Source organism: Siphateles boraxobius, unplaced genomic scaffold (assembly GCF_051911475.1).
Source record: "Siphateles boraxobius isolate OS27281-9 unplaced genomic scaffold, OSU_SipBor_1 15, whole genome shotgun sequence".
Lineage (NCBI taxonomy): Eukaryota > Metazoa > Chordata > Actinopteri > Cypriniformes > Leuciscidae > Siphateles > Siphateles boraxobius.
Genome location: NW_027508755.1, coordinates 2,447,983 through 2,462,048, shown reverse-complemented (window position 1 = coordinate 2,462,048; position 14,066 = coordinate 2,447,983). Strand labels below are relative to the sequence as shown.

The following is a 14,066-nucleotide window of genomic DNA, read 5'->3' as shown; positions in this document are numbered from 1 at the left end:
TCTTCTTGGAGATGTGTTTCTTGGTCAGATACAGGTAACTTTAGAAATTGTATCTTGAATAATGATTTATTGTACTTATTTTTCTCTGTCAAATAATTTAAAGAAAACTACAGATGAACCGTTATATAGGCTAATATATTATTCATGACAGGCAAGTATAAACTACTTTAAAAATCTGTTAAATATATGATTTGCATTTTAGAAAGTGGAAAAAAATAGTCAAGAGGTCTAAGCCACATCCCACGACTGTAAAGTGGAGGCGAAGGGACAGAAATGGGAATGTTGTAAGGCCGCTTCGAGGAAAAACGGCAATCAAATCAAAACTTAAAGGAAGGCCTCCTAAACACGGTGAGACAGTTGTTCATTTACAGTTATCGTTTAAATTTACTGTTATTTTCAGTTATGATTTATATTTTCTTCCTATTTGATAAATGTGAAGATGTATGCAGTCTGTTTTAATCTTTAAGTGCACTCATTTACATACAGAACCCAATATAAAGAACCCCACAGCATTATGTATTCACATTTCTTTTTTTAAAGCTCCCACCAGTTTGCCCATCCAAGAAGAATTTGTTTATCGAGCAGAAACTGGTAACTGTTTACTAAAGTTATATGAAATGGCAGCTGGTTTATAGAGTTTAGTAATTCTGCCAGCTGCAACATACTGGACATAATTGCACTTTTTTTTATAAATGTGTGCCTTGTATAATATCTCCATAAAAAAAACTGATTGAATTTTCACTGTTTCTTGTTTCTCCTTCAATCAAGTCTCACTCATTGAAGAATTGGGGCACATCCTCGATGACGAATGTGTTCAGTCTGAAGAGGTGTCTTTGGCCACAACCTGGCAAAAGCGGCAATCCTTAAGCCATGAAAGATGGCATATTGCAAGGGAGGCCATGGTTAAAAATCTTTTGGCAGCTGAACATGTTCAGGAATGCATCTGCCAACACTGTTTAAATACTGAGGCCATTGTACGGTGCAGGGACTGTCTACCTAGGCAGTATCTATGCACCATGTGTGATGGAGATGTCCATCAGCACCTACCTCTCCATAACAGGGACTCTATGGCCCATGGGTTCTTCAAGCCATTGTGTCCAACCACTGCAGTGAAGAGACATTCTGAGACATTTGAGTTCTCTGAACAGGGTATGCTTTTCATGTGTCTCATTATTCTTTTCAGTCTGTACTTTTTTAATGGCTGTAGATTAGTGTAAAATTATAATTAACTATATTTAATAAAGATATTAAATTATATAGTTATTTATTTTATGAATCCTGCACTAAGGAGTTTATTATAATTTTTTTGCTTTTGCTTTTTTAGTCCGATATCTTCCGCTACTTTTGCCAGACAAAATCTGTGCCTGTTCAGAAGGTTCATGCAGAGTGATAAGTGGCAAGCCCATTATTATAATTAATTTAAATGGTAAGATGTAGTTTTTCTCTTTATGAAAACAACACATAAAGGTTAATATAAGAACTCAATGCTTGCATGTAATATCTGTGATTGGGACTATTAAAGCTGTTGTGATACATCACTTTTTATTATAGGACGGTACAATCTCACCCTTCCATCACTGGAGTGCTCATGCTGCAGGACAACATGGGCCGTGGGGCTCAGTGATCTCCTCAAGTCTGGCTACTGGCCAGCCTCTATAAATTTTGAGATGGTGTATGAGGTTGGCCTTTTTAGGTCTTTTCTGGACTTAAAACTTTTTGCTCCAGGTCTTTCACGTCAAGCATTCCTTGGAATGCTTGACAGAAGAACAGAGTACAATGGCAGGGTAAATATTGTTATTCAGTGTATACTGTTAACATGCTGTTTGTTCCTTAAAGTTATTGGTTTGGTATTGGTTTATTTCAACAGAGTGGTAAAATATGTGGAGACACATTCCAGAAAGCCTTTCTGGAGTGGACCTTTGCCTTGCATGAGGTTGAGAGGCTTTGTGGTGTCCAGCCATTTAAATGTCCCGCTTGCAGTCCGTCCATGCATGCCATCTCAGTGGATGGTAACAGGAAGCTGTACAGGTTCCATAATGCACATGGGTATGTATTCTCTTTTATTTTTTGTACATTTTGTTGTACTTCTTAACTGTCTACATCATGTTTCTCTTTTTCAATAAAATTAAGGACAGAGAAGGGCTACTTCGATGGCACATTCATAATGAAAGATGATGATGTTTCCTCCTTTGTGGGATATGTTCATGAAAAGACCAAGCATGTAATAACCCTTAACTTATTTTCATATTTTATATTCCAGTCCAGCTACCATTATTGAAATATTAATAATCATTTTAATCGTATGTCTTGTAGACCACAGGTAAAGGGGTGTGTGGCTCCTCTCAATGGAAGGCAGCCAAGGAGTCTGCTAAAAAGTCGACATCCAAGATTGATGAGGAAGGCCTTGAGATTGCTGTGTGCCGACATGGAGGACTTTTAAAAGGCCTAAATATGTTCAGAGGCGAAATATTTGCTTATCCCCTGTTCCTTCAAAACACCCTCTCAAAAGAGAATGTGTCATTCTTCTGCTCAGATGTCGCCTGCAAGTATTGGCCATACTTAAAGAGAGTGGTGGGACACTGTCCAGAGCTAAGGCCTTTATTAAATATGCACCCACTATTATCAGTTATGCATGCCAAAGCACATGAGTTGAGTTGTGAGGTAATATTCTTTCATTACAATAACTTATATTATTAATATTTTTGTGGTATGGACATGCACTTCAACAGCCATTGTTTTTTTATGTTTTTGTTTTTTTTTGTAGATAAAATGGTCTGGAAGAAACCAAGAGGGAGCTGGTCTTACAATTGGAGAAGAGGTGGAGCAAGTCAACTCCTTCTTGTCGAGAGCTGCAATCTGCACTAAATATATGTCCAAAGCTGGTAAAAAATTAGATAAACACTACTTTTAACATATAGTTATTTCTAAGTATAAATGAATCATGACTAACCATTTTTTCATATATTTATTTTGACCAACTATCGAATAATAGCACGTTCAGACATGCTCACTGTTCTTGCTTCTGCATGGAACAAACGGAAGTCTGAAAATCTGGCTAAATGTTTGTCTCAAAGATACATTAAGGTATTTTACGGCTGCAAAAGTCAACCTTGTTTAACATAATTTGAGCAATTATGTCTATTGCATACATTGTTGAACCTTTATAAACCTTTATTATTAAATTAATCTATAGTGTTTTGATATATGTTTAGACAACCGAGAGAATGAAAGTGGAAAGTGAGAGCTTTGCAAGTCTGCAGGCTGAGCTTAATGTCAGTGATGAGGACATTCAGCAGTGTGTCAGTGATGTCCAGCAGTGGGCCACAGGTGATACATTTTGAATGGCCTGTTTTATTTTTTTATGTAATAAAATGTTTGCACATAAGGCAGAATATATCAAATTTGTAATGCTAATTTATTTGTTTGAGATGTAGTATCAGGTGCAAAGGATGACTCTGGACTTGAGGGCAGAATTCGAGGCCTTTATGTCAGCATAAAGCTGAGAAAACATTATCTGTATCATCGGACAGGTCAGATTAGATGATGCTAAAAAAATTATTCACATAAGCTAAGGAATGAACTTGAGTGCTTTATACTAATGTTGTTGATTTATTAGATAGCAACAAGAGAAGGCACAAAATAAGGAGGAGAATTCATGAAGACAAATCAACCTTGGCAGCTGCCATTAAGGACTTCAATGAACAGTCAGTCCACCAACTTCCTTCTGTGGATGAGCTGCTCTCTGCTGATCATTTCCAGTGGCCATGGGAATGCCCTGACACTAGTAATTAACTTTTTAAAAAAAATTCAGTATATTTGATAAACATTGTTTGATATTAATACAGTCCTCAGTGTTTAAAAGATGGTAATTTAAGACCTTCATTAATTGCAGGTAACGGCAACCTCTCAACCAAGAAGATGGTCTTTGACCGGTTCATGTTGCTTTCCCGACTGAAGGAGGAGGAGCAGATCCTAGTGATGGAGGTCAAGCAACACTGGCAATCATTGAAGGAAGCTGAATGTTCCCTGAGGGATCTCTCAATTCAAATTCAAAATAACAGTGAGTAGCCATAATAAAATTCAATAACCAATGAATTGCCGGAATTAAAACATTATGATTGATTTTATTTATCATCTTTAATGTTTTCATTCCTTTTGTGTGTAGACAGTGACTTTGAGCTATCAGAGGAGAGCTCCAATGGACTACTGTGCCTTCTAAAGAGAAAACTGGAAGACCTTCAGTTTCTGCAAAATAATGCTAGAATGTTATACCGACAATGTGTTCTGGGACAGGCATCAGACAACATTCTGTTTGATAGCATTTCTGATGAAGAAACTGAGGCAGTAAACTACAGCTCTGATGAAACAAACAGTGATGAGGACTAAACCTGAACATGTAGAGTGGACAGATACAGAAGAACTATTTTTATAAGCAGTATTTTTAAGCTGTTTATTATTCGAAATATTTGGACACTTTCCATCAATGTAAGATAAAGGTACACACTGCTATACACACCCCTATACAGTATATACAAATTTTTCCTAACAAATGTTTTTTCCCTACTGTAAGCCAAATAAAATACTTGTGCAGTGATCAACAAAAACAGTCTTGTCTTTTATCTCCTATATTTTATCTCTGTTCAGGCAGGTCTTGCATGTGGTGTGCAGATAATTCTGCAGTATTTTCTCCTTTGACTAATACATACTGTTCTGATAAATACTATAACATTTTGTAGTAACAAATTGAAGTCAGTTATAGATTCCAAATAACATGACAAATTGTAGTGTTTTAACATAATTCATTACATTACACATTTAAGGTAATTTAATGGACTACGTTTTGATTACTTTTGACCCAACTCATTTATCACATTGATTTCGATAAGCTAATCTTGTACATTTTGATATAAAAATACAAAGATAAAAGAAAATATATTCCATTCTTCGTTATCAACAACAAGAAGTGCATTAAATTACTTCTTTATTATTATTATTTTTGACTTAATTTTATTATTGACCTAACTTAGTAACTAGAAATCTCGGGGCTTAATTCTAGTAAATATATTATTACTGTATGTAAAAGAGGTTCATCTGACAAAAATTTTGGAGAAACCCTGCATTGCGTGTAAATATGAAATTACATGAATTTGTATGTTTTAATCTGTTTAAAATAAAAAAGCCTTCCGAAGACAGTAATACATGGTTAAATGACTCAGTGAGCGATATTCAAATAATAATGTTTCCACCAGGAGTCGATTAGACATGCCATGTTGGAATTTTGAGAAAACAATTAAAACAGTAAAAATGTAAATCATTTCTGTAAATCCAGTTATTAAATACTGTGTTTTGCATGAGTTTTCAGTGATAGACACATGACTAGTGGCTAATCTGTGAGTGGTACTCCACAAACCTGGAAGGAAGACTTTCTGAATGTATATAATCAGAATGCTTTGTGGAAAGGAATCTTAAAAGATAAAAAAGAAGTAGGGAGAATATACAGTATATTTTTAATAATTTACTGCCATTGTGAGAATAACATGTAATCAATAAAAAGTAACTGTAGTCTAGTTATGAGTATTTTAAAATATAACAATCTAATTACGAGTACTTAATTTTTGGATTCTGATTATGTAATCCAGTAAAACATTGTATACAATAAAATACATAAAAGAGTATGTAGAATTGCATTTTAGGTATAGTAAAAGTCTCTGTATATATTTGTTTGTATATAGTTGTCTTGTGCCACAATCCAGAATCTTCAATTAGCATTTTATTGATAATGTCTTAGGTTAGGGTTAGGGCTAGCACGTAGGGTTGGAGCTGGCCTAATGCAAGTAACCAAGAAAATGTAAAAAATCACCCAGAAAGTGGCCTATTTTATCAGTGTTTATAAACTTGCAACAACTTACATTATGGCAAGTGGTTGAAAAGACAATATAAATGTGACTCAACAGACTTTTGTTCTCCATGATGAGAATACATCTGTGTATGCTTTACTGCCCTACCACCCTCAGGGAAGTTAGGGTTAGGATCTCGGTAAATAGGTAATTTCTTACAACATAGCAACACCACTTTGTTAACTGAATGCATTACTGACGTAATAATAACAGCAACACCTACTTTGCAGCATTAAACGGTTTTTAATATGGGTTAAAAGATTGTCCAACCACAGCGAATCCTGCGGGTGCCAAGGGAAGGTCAGAGCCAACAACCCAGTTGAGCAGATGCGTCACACTTACTTGTACATATATGGTCATTTATGACAGGATCTTCCAGGTCCGTGTGGTGAATGAACAGATTATCATTTAAACATTTATTTGCCCCCATTAAATATCAAACTAAAATGACAGATTGCATTGTGGGGTTAACCTGATGCAGCAAAAGATTTATTGATTACAGTGAAACTCCCCCCCCCCCCCTTTTTTGCTTACAAAAAAATAGACTGATAATTATTAAAGCATTGCAGTATTTCTTGACCGAAGTGCAGCTACTCAAATGAAGTGCTTCTGTAATATTTAGTGTATCTAAAGTGTATTAAAGGTATACATTTAATCACTTCTGTTTCCTGGAAATGGACACTTCAACCTTGCCATTATTATCTCACCAGTTGAACTATAATGAGCATATATATATATATATATATATATATATATATATATATATAATGAGCATATAAAAAAACTATAGTAACATATATACAATGTTATAAGCCTGCAAATAATATTTTTTACAAAACAGTTATTTCCTCCCACAATTTCTTAACTATACATTAACTATAACTTTTTGTCACCCAATTTAATTTGGTCAGAAGGGACGTGTAACCACTATTAATTGAAAAACTTCTGTTTTGTATTATTAAAAGCATTGTTTGACTATTACATTATTGATAATTCTACTATGGTATTTACCAAATATTCTTATGCATTAATGCCGTAATGATACTTCACTAGACTCAACTCACTGGGCCCATTTAGAGCAATCTGTGTCTATGTGCTAATATATGACAATATAATATACCTTGTACATTTAGCCTCTAGTCTAGAGAGAATATGGTTGTTCATATCCATTTATTTACTGAATAGACAAGTATATATATTATACAGTACACACACAATGGGCTTACATTAAAAAATTACTATGTAAGACTACAAATGACTTAATATTTCCTTGAGCCCTTCCTGATTGATAGTTTCCGCAGTGTTGCTGTGGGTTTCCTCTGGGTGCACCAGTGTTCTCCGCACTTTAAAAACATGCAGGTATAGTTAATCAGGAACTAGAGGCTATATTGTGTGTGTCATCTCTGTGACAGACTGGTTACCTATTCAGGTGATGTTATACCTATTTCAGGCATAAAAATGTGGTGGTTTTTTTTTAAGGTCAAAAGATGTAAATGGACATAGTGAAAACATAAACCTTTATTTGTCCACTATAACAGAAACTGTGGTTCAAAAACAAACAAAAAACTGTCTTCATGGACCGGTAATGTAATTAACATTGATTAAGAGTAATCTGAACATGATCTTCAGGCTGCCAGGTGGGTGGCCATGTCTTCTTACTGGAAAAAAGTAAAAACAACAATCAATAAATGAGAAATGTACAGAGGTGATTTAAGTTGCCATGTAGGTTTACTTATTCTTACCAGGATGGACAAGGCAAGCAATGCACCAACACCTCTTTACGTCCCTGTGAATTAGGTAAAAATAAAGAGCCAATTACAAAACAAATCATCATTACATTTCAATCTTTACATATCATTACATCACTTAATACATTTTTAAAGCATTTAACGTAAATCATCAAAAGCTTTTAACAAAGCACCATGGAAAGCTATGTACCATCCTCATGTGGCATTACTGTGGTACAGCAATGCCACCAGCACAAAAACAGAGACAGGTGTACTGTAGCTGCAGGTCGAGTTATGTAAAGTACGTAACGAAGGTGTCATGCTGAAAGGTGAAAGCTACTACAACAGAAACTTACCCCTAACCTTAACACACAGCTTTCAAGACCAATTAAAAAGACCTTTCTCCACAAGCAAAGCTCCAACATACCTACACTTGCAAAAACACACTACAGCAGGTGTTGTCATCTAAGTATGGAATCTGAAATTTGAATTCCAATTCATCATTTAGGATTCTTATCATCTTAACCAAAACTGACCCAAAAATGCCACTCAAGCAAAGCCTAACAGACTGAAGAGCAACTTCAACAACTGCTGTTAACATATTCAAAAGCAATGGAAATACACACCTGAACTCTACATGTTATATAGTTAGATTATATGTTATATTCATACTATACTGTAGAAGCCAACACTGTAGTACTGTACAGAATATTTTATATTAAAATATGAATTTACAATTCTTCACCTTATTAATCATTGTTTGTGTATTGCTGTGTGATCTTCTACCTTATGCTCTTTTTCACTGCCTGTACTCATACTGTAATCAGTAAGCAAATATGAATTCCATTCCAGATGTTTATTTTTTGCAACAAAGTACCTTACACATTAGCATACATTGAATGTGGAGTTATTAACATTACAACAGAGCTAAATCTTTTGGGATACTGATCCATTCATAGTTTGAGCAAAAACATAAATGAATTACTTAATTTAATAAATTATTTAAATAAATGTTCTGTACAAACATCACCGGTATTATGAAACACATAACATTAACATATTGAAGATGCAGAACAATGCCAACCTTTCTGAGACGCGTCTTCGATACAAATTCCACTGGAAATACGTCCAGAGAAGAATGGAATGGACATTCTGTACAAATGTAAAATCTGGTTAGAAGTAAATGTATTACTTACCGGTAACTTGAACAGAGATAGAATGCAAAACTATTTCTAAACATCTAAAAATCTGAACAGAACTGAAACAAATATAAACATCAATATTATGATAACTTTCAAAATGGATGACAATGTGTAATAGACTAGCAATGCAAAGAGCTAACTGTATTGTATAACATTTTATACCTGTGTCCGTCTTTTGTTGGCGCTTTCTCTTTGCTGCCATGTTGACAGCTGATTTGCTGTGAAGGAAAATAATTTTTTAGCCTTAGTTAGTTCAAGTTCACATTGTTCCTTGCTCATTGTACTGGCTTTACCCTTAGTCATTTCACTCTGCGCTCATCTTTGAAATGCCTTTTGGGCATCCAAGTGCAGCTCCTATCTCTCTGAATGGGGAAACATCAAATTCTCCAAAACTGTTAAATTATTACATTTAAGATTAAATTGCAGATTTGAAATCACAAATAAAATCTGACAACAGTCTCATATTTTTTTTGCTATGTTCCTAAAGTATAAAAAACCCAAACAAAGTGCTTTCAGACTGGAGCAGCCAATGTGCTTGAGCAGTCATGTACGCGAATCTCAGAATACTGTCTATTTCTAGAGCAACCGGAGCTTCTAACAGCAGTTGGTGTGACGTGTTAACTTTTCTAAGCAACAATTTGCTCTTTTATTTAGAAGGTTGGATTAATTTGCCAAGTTGGGCATTATTGATAAATAATAGGAGTGTAATGTTTTCATATATCTTGAGTCTTTGCTTCACCCCATCTTCTTCTACTCACCATTCTGGTTTTAATACGACTCCCTCTTTCTCTCTTCTCTCTTCCATTTCATTCATCTTAAGTGCACTGATCATTCTTTTCTCTGCCCGTTTCTTCATCTCCTTTGCCTGTTTAGTCTTTTTTGTCACTTTCATGTCTTCTTCCTCAACAGGTCTCTCTGGTTCTTCCCCTCCACTTTCTGTCTGTTGTTCTTCAATTTGCTCTTTATCCTCCGATCTTTCCTTCATCCTCACTTCTACATTTTTCTCTGATAAAATGCACTCTTCATCTTCTACAGCCTCTTTTAAGTACTGACTCTCTGTCCTATCACCCTCTGTGTCCTCTTGTTCTTTTTCTGGACTTTTGAATCTCTGTTCTTCAACAGGCCTCTCTGGGTCTTCCTCCTCACTTTCTATCTGTTGTTCTTCGATCTGATCTTCCAGTGTTTCCACTTCTACACTGTTTTCCAGTATAATGTTTTCTTCATCTTCTACAGTCTCTTTCAAGTCCTGCCTTTCTGCTTCATTACCTTCTGTGACCTCTTGTTCTTCTTCTGGACTCAAACCTTAAAAAAGTACCATTAAAGTCATATTAAAACACATAAAAAAAAACTTTGAAATAAAGTGCAGTTTAACATAGAAACTTGTATAGCTACAGTACTTAGGCATCAGTGCTTGCAAATACAATTTACCCTGTAAAATATGCTCAAAGAGGATGAGCATTTTTTCCATCACCATATGTCCCTCAGCTGGGAACTCAAAGGGACACTGGACCTCTGCTGTCCACTTATGGGCCTTCGAACATTTCCCTAGTAGAAGAAGAGGAACATATCCCAGAGCTTTCAGCTTCTCCATCTAAAATATATGAACGTCAAACAGTACAGCTTTTAAAAACGGTTCATAATAATTCTGAAAGAAACAGTTAAAAATATGCTTAGCATCATGTGACTCCAAGACAACATGTGTTTTTTCTTGCTTGAAACACAAGTTTCAAGTTTTTGAGGGTTTTTTTTTTTTTTAAATGTCCAGGCTTATTATTTATATTATACCATACACAAATTCTGAAAGGTTATTCAGACTGTATTATTTCAGCAAAAAACAAAAACAAATCAAGGCTTTGCTTAAGTTGAGTATGACAAACTTTCTGCTTTCAATGAACATCAGTTCACTTGGTAGCCATATTTGCAACGCCTCCAGGCAACTTTTTTTAGGTTATGCAAGGCTAACTGCTATTTACTTGAATGGGGAACTCCTGAAATCTCAAAACATATTGTAAAATTATCAATAAAATCGGACACAAACTGTGTCATAAGACTGTGTCAAATAGAGTTAAAAGTGTAAATTTAGTTCAGATTTAGTCATTGTGATTGTGCAGTAGTTCTCCTTTTTCTGGGAACCAGAGCTTCTAATGGCAGCTGCAGTGATGTGTGACTTTACCAACTGCTTATTAGCTCTTTTTTATTTACAAGAGTTCTGCCCATTAGTGGCAAATTAGTGGAAATAATATGAATTACTTTTTATTTGAACTGTCAGTTTACAGGAATTACAATTTATTCATGATCATGTAATGTACTATGTTTATGTATATGTATGTAAAACATTTATATTGTATATAGCCTCCTATATAAAAGTTTTAGTTTAGAACAAAGTGTGAGGTAATTAAATTAGAACTTTAATGTTGAACTTTGCTTACCATGATGGCTAAATTGTCAAGGACTTTGGATTGATTCCGTGACCTAACTGTTGTTTTAGCCCACTGCTGGGCTTTGGCACGAAACTTTGCCAACCGCACTGATTGCTTATTTTTAAAATTAAGCAATTTTCCACACTACAAAAAGAGAAACAGAAATACATTGAGTATTAAAATAAATCCAATGCCACATAAAGAAACAGTGTTAGTTATGCACAATCACCTTAAAACAGGACCGGTGTCGGCAGTTCATCTTAATCTGGCAGTGGGGACACTGGCGTAAGGTTGAACCTGGCATTTTGGACTATGCAAAAACAAAACAAAATGACTAAATTTGACATAGCATAAAAGAAAGACATCAAATACAAAACTTGAATTAAAGATTAATTTATCTTTGATAAGTATATGATATTTGAGAGGTGTGCGTGTATGTATATACATAACACACACACACACATACTTATTAAATACTTTTTTTTTCATTATCATCAAATGTTTTCAGGATTGGCCAAGATAAGAAGCATGTGATTATTGTGCAGGGCTGTTGAATTCTATCTGTGATCTACACGTAATGCCTGGTAAAGACATAAAGTAGTGTGATCTCATCATAACTTGATAACAAAACATGATGCATCAATAAAAAGTAATCGTTGCGCACAGCAAACTCTTACACTACATTTTATCCTAAAATATTTAATACATTATTTTAAACAGACATTAATCGCCTGACAACTGTAGGGCTACATGTGCATGCTCACTTAAAAGAATAACTGACAGCATTGACACGCATTAGATATCGGAAGCTATTAACACTTGCATTTACAATAAAATTTAACTGAAATGTTTTATTATTTTGCTAAATACTTACTTGTGTATTCTGATGATTAGATGGACGAGGCGAACTTGAGCACTGTGTATTGAGGGGCGTGACAGTGATTAGGGCGCTGAAAATGTTTAAACATTTGATTGGTTTCCAAGCGGTAGTGGGTGTTTCCTGGAGCAGCGAAGGACTAAAATTCGGGGCAAATTATACCTTTTTTAATTTATTCATTTATTTGTATTATTATTAGTAGGTAGGCTACTTTTACTATTACAAATACAATCACAAACAAAGAAACAAAAATGCGTGTAGGCCTATATGAGCCAAAAAGACAAAAGCAGAGAGCAGAATAAATAAAGCAGACAGATATTTAACTACTAACTAGCATAAATTATTAAAATTGAATTATTGAATATTCTGCAAACATTTTGTTTCCCGGAAATGGATTGTTTAGAATTAAACTGTAAAAACAATCCCCCGACTATTATGAGCAAGCGTGTAATATTAGATGTAGGAACAATATTCGCCCCCATTAGAGATAATCAGTCAAGTTTCTGTACAAAAAAAAAGAAAAAAAAGAAAAACGTATTTCTGCATGCGACTTCGGCACCTGCACGAGATGAAATCGTGAATCTTCGTACGATTTAAGGGGCGGGACGATGACGTTGACTATAATACATTTCTGCGTGCAATGCACACGCATTTTCCATCAATAGAAGTTTAACGGGAGGGTTTTGCGTACCATATGAACGCAAAATGTGACTTTGGCGTGTAAATACTACGCCAAATGAAAATGAAAACTCGTGGTATAGATACGCAGTAGGAAGAGACTGGGTTGGTACATCTTATCAAAGAAGAGAATGTGATCAATGTCTGTCTTTCCATCGATTCCCGAGTAAACCGGACACCTGTCGCCAGTGAATTGCCAAGATTAGGAAAGACGTTGGACCTTATTTTCAGGTGACGTTAATGTAACAAGCTAGCTAAGCTAGCTTACTGAGATTATAACCCCTAGAATTTCGTAAGTTTAATTACACGTCAACACGCATGTTATTACATTTGTTATCTTAGATCACAGACAACACAAGAGTGTGCTCTAAACACTTCCCCAAAGAGAGCATAGTTAGATCGCTCACCGGTTTGAACAAACTGAAAAACATGTGTGCCGTCCTTGTTTACATGGTGTCACCCCAAGACCAGAAGGCCAATTCAACGCATCCAGAGGTAACGTTAATTGTCAAATAACCAAATAATTTGCTTACCAGCATGACAGAAGTAATAAATGCATTGGTATTACTTGATTTCATTTTCTTGTCGGATGTTCTTTTTACATATATTCGAAATAAACATAATAACAGGGGTGTGAAGTAACGAATTACAAATACTCACGTTACTGTAATTAAGTAGTTTTTTTCAGAAATTGTACTTTTTTGAGTAGTTTAAAATTTTTGTAATTTTACTTTTACTTGAGTACATTTTAAGTGATGTATCGGTACTTTTTCTCCGCTATTTTCCTTCTGTTTGTGGTCGTTACTCGTTACATGCTTGTTTTAAATGTATTTTATTTTTATCCATCAACGTGATTGGATTGAGTAAGCGGTCTCGTGACTGTCATCAAATCCAATTAAGCATAGACAACTTTAACCGCCTATTCCTGCTGTTACTCGTGACTGCTGTGGAAGTGCATTCTTCACGCATCAATCCAGATATCAATCCTCTAATAAGGTACATTTCACATTTCTGCTTAATATGATATTTATATAGGCTGGCCTGTCTACAGGGCCTAACATTTGGTCTGAGGTTGGGGGTATTGCGTGACGAGTTCATAATGCGGTGAATTCCCGCTCCCATTTACTTCAAAATCACATTATAGAGAGACGCGCGTCACGATCTGTGCACTGCCGCGTCTCGCGCTCGCCATGCCGCCAGATTCAGAATCAGTGCACTCTATGAACCATGGCGTTAACTTGAACTGCATTTCTGTCAGTGCGTGA

General features: G+C 35.2%; 2 protein-coding genes across 2 annotated transcripts; one reads left to right on the top strand and one right to left on the bottom strand.

The window, feature by feature from the left end:
• Positions 1-225: 225 nt before the first annotated feature.
• Positions 226-4,462, top strand: LOC143738565 (uncharacterized). The gene is made up of 15 exons (XM_077230564.1): positions 226-348; positions 541-591; positions 769-1,149; positions 1,325-1,426; positions 1,552-1,679; positions 1,868-2,046; positions 2,131-2,221; positions 2,314-2,661; positions 2,765-2,882; positions 2,993-3,084; positions 3,213-3,327; positions 3,429-3,530; positions 3,617-3,784; positions 3,893-4,060; positions 4,166-4,462. Exons 3-15 carry the CDS (start codon positions 900-902, stop codon positions 4,384-4,386), a joined length of 2,082 nt encoding a protein of 693 aa, XP_077086679.1. The 5' UTR covers positions 226-348; positions 541-591; positions 769-899; the 3' UTR covers positions 4,387-4,462.
• Positions 4,463-7,444: 2,982 nt separating this feature from the next.
• Positions 7,445-11,546, bottom strand: LOC143738564 (uncharacterized). Its single transcript, XM_077230563.1, has 8 exons — positions 11,476-11,546; positions 11,256-11,390; positions 10,255-10,417; positions 10,093-10,128; positions 8,989-9,044; positions 8,709-8,776; positions 7,640-7,683; positions 7,445-7,555 (listed from the first exon to the last, which is right to left on the bottom strand). The coding sequence occupies exons 1-8, from the start codon at positions 11,503-11,505 to the stop codon at positions 7,470-7,472; spliced, it is 618 nt and encodes a 205-aa protein (XP_077086678.1). The 5' UTR covers positions 11,506-11,546; the 3' UTR covers positions 7,445-7,469.
• Between the last annotated feature and the right edge of the window lie 2,520 nt (positions 11,547-14,066).

What these genes read in the sequence shown, in the direction of transcription:
- LOC143738565 (XM_077230564.1), top strand. Translation starts at nt 900, where the DNA reads ATGGTTAAAAATCTTTTGGCAGCTGAACATGTTCAGGAATGCATCTGC. An exon ending in TATTATAATTAATTTAAATG is followed by an intron (nt 1,427 to 1,551) that starts GTAAGATGTAGT and finishes TTTTTATTATAG; the next exon opens with GACGGTACAATCTCACCCTT. An exon ending in ATGGGAATGCCCTGACACTA is followed by an intron (nt 3,785 to 3,892) that starts GTAATTAACTTT and finishes CATTAATTGCAG; the next exon opens with GTAACGGCAACCTCTCAACC.
- LOC143738564 (XM_077230563.1), bottom strand. Translation starts at nt 11,505, where the DNA reads ATGAACTGCCGACACCGGTCCTGTTTTAAG. An exon ending in TTGACAATTTAGCCATCATG is followed by an intron (nt 10,418 to 11,255) that starts GTAAGCAAAGTT and finishes CATATATTTTAG; the next exon opens with ATGGAGAAGCTGAAAGCTCT. An exon ending in AGAACAAGAGGTCACAGAAG is followed by an intron (nt 9,045 to 10,092) that starts GTAATGAAGCAG and finishes TTTCCTTCACAG; the next exon opens with CAAATCAGCTGTCAACATGG.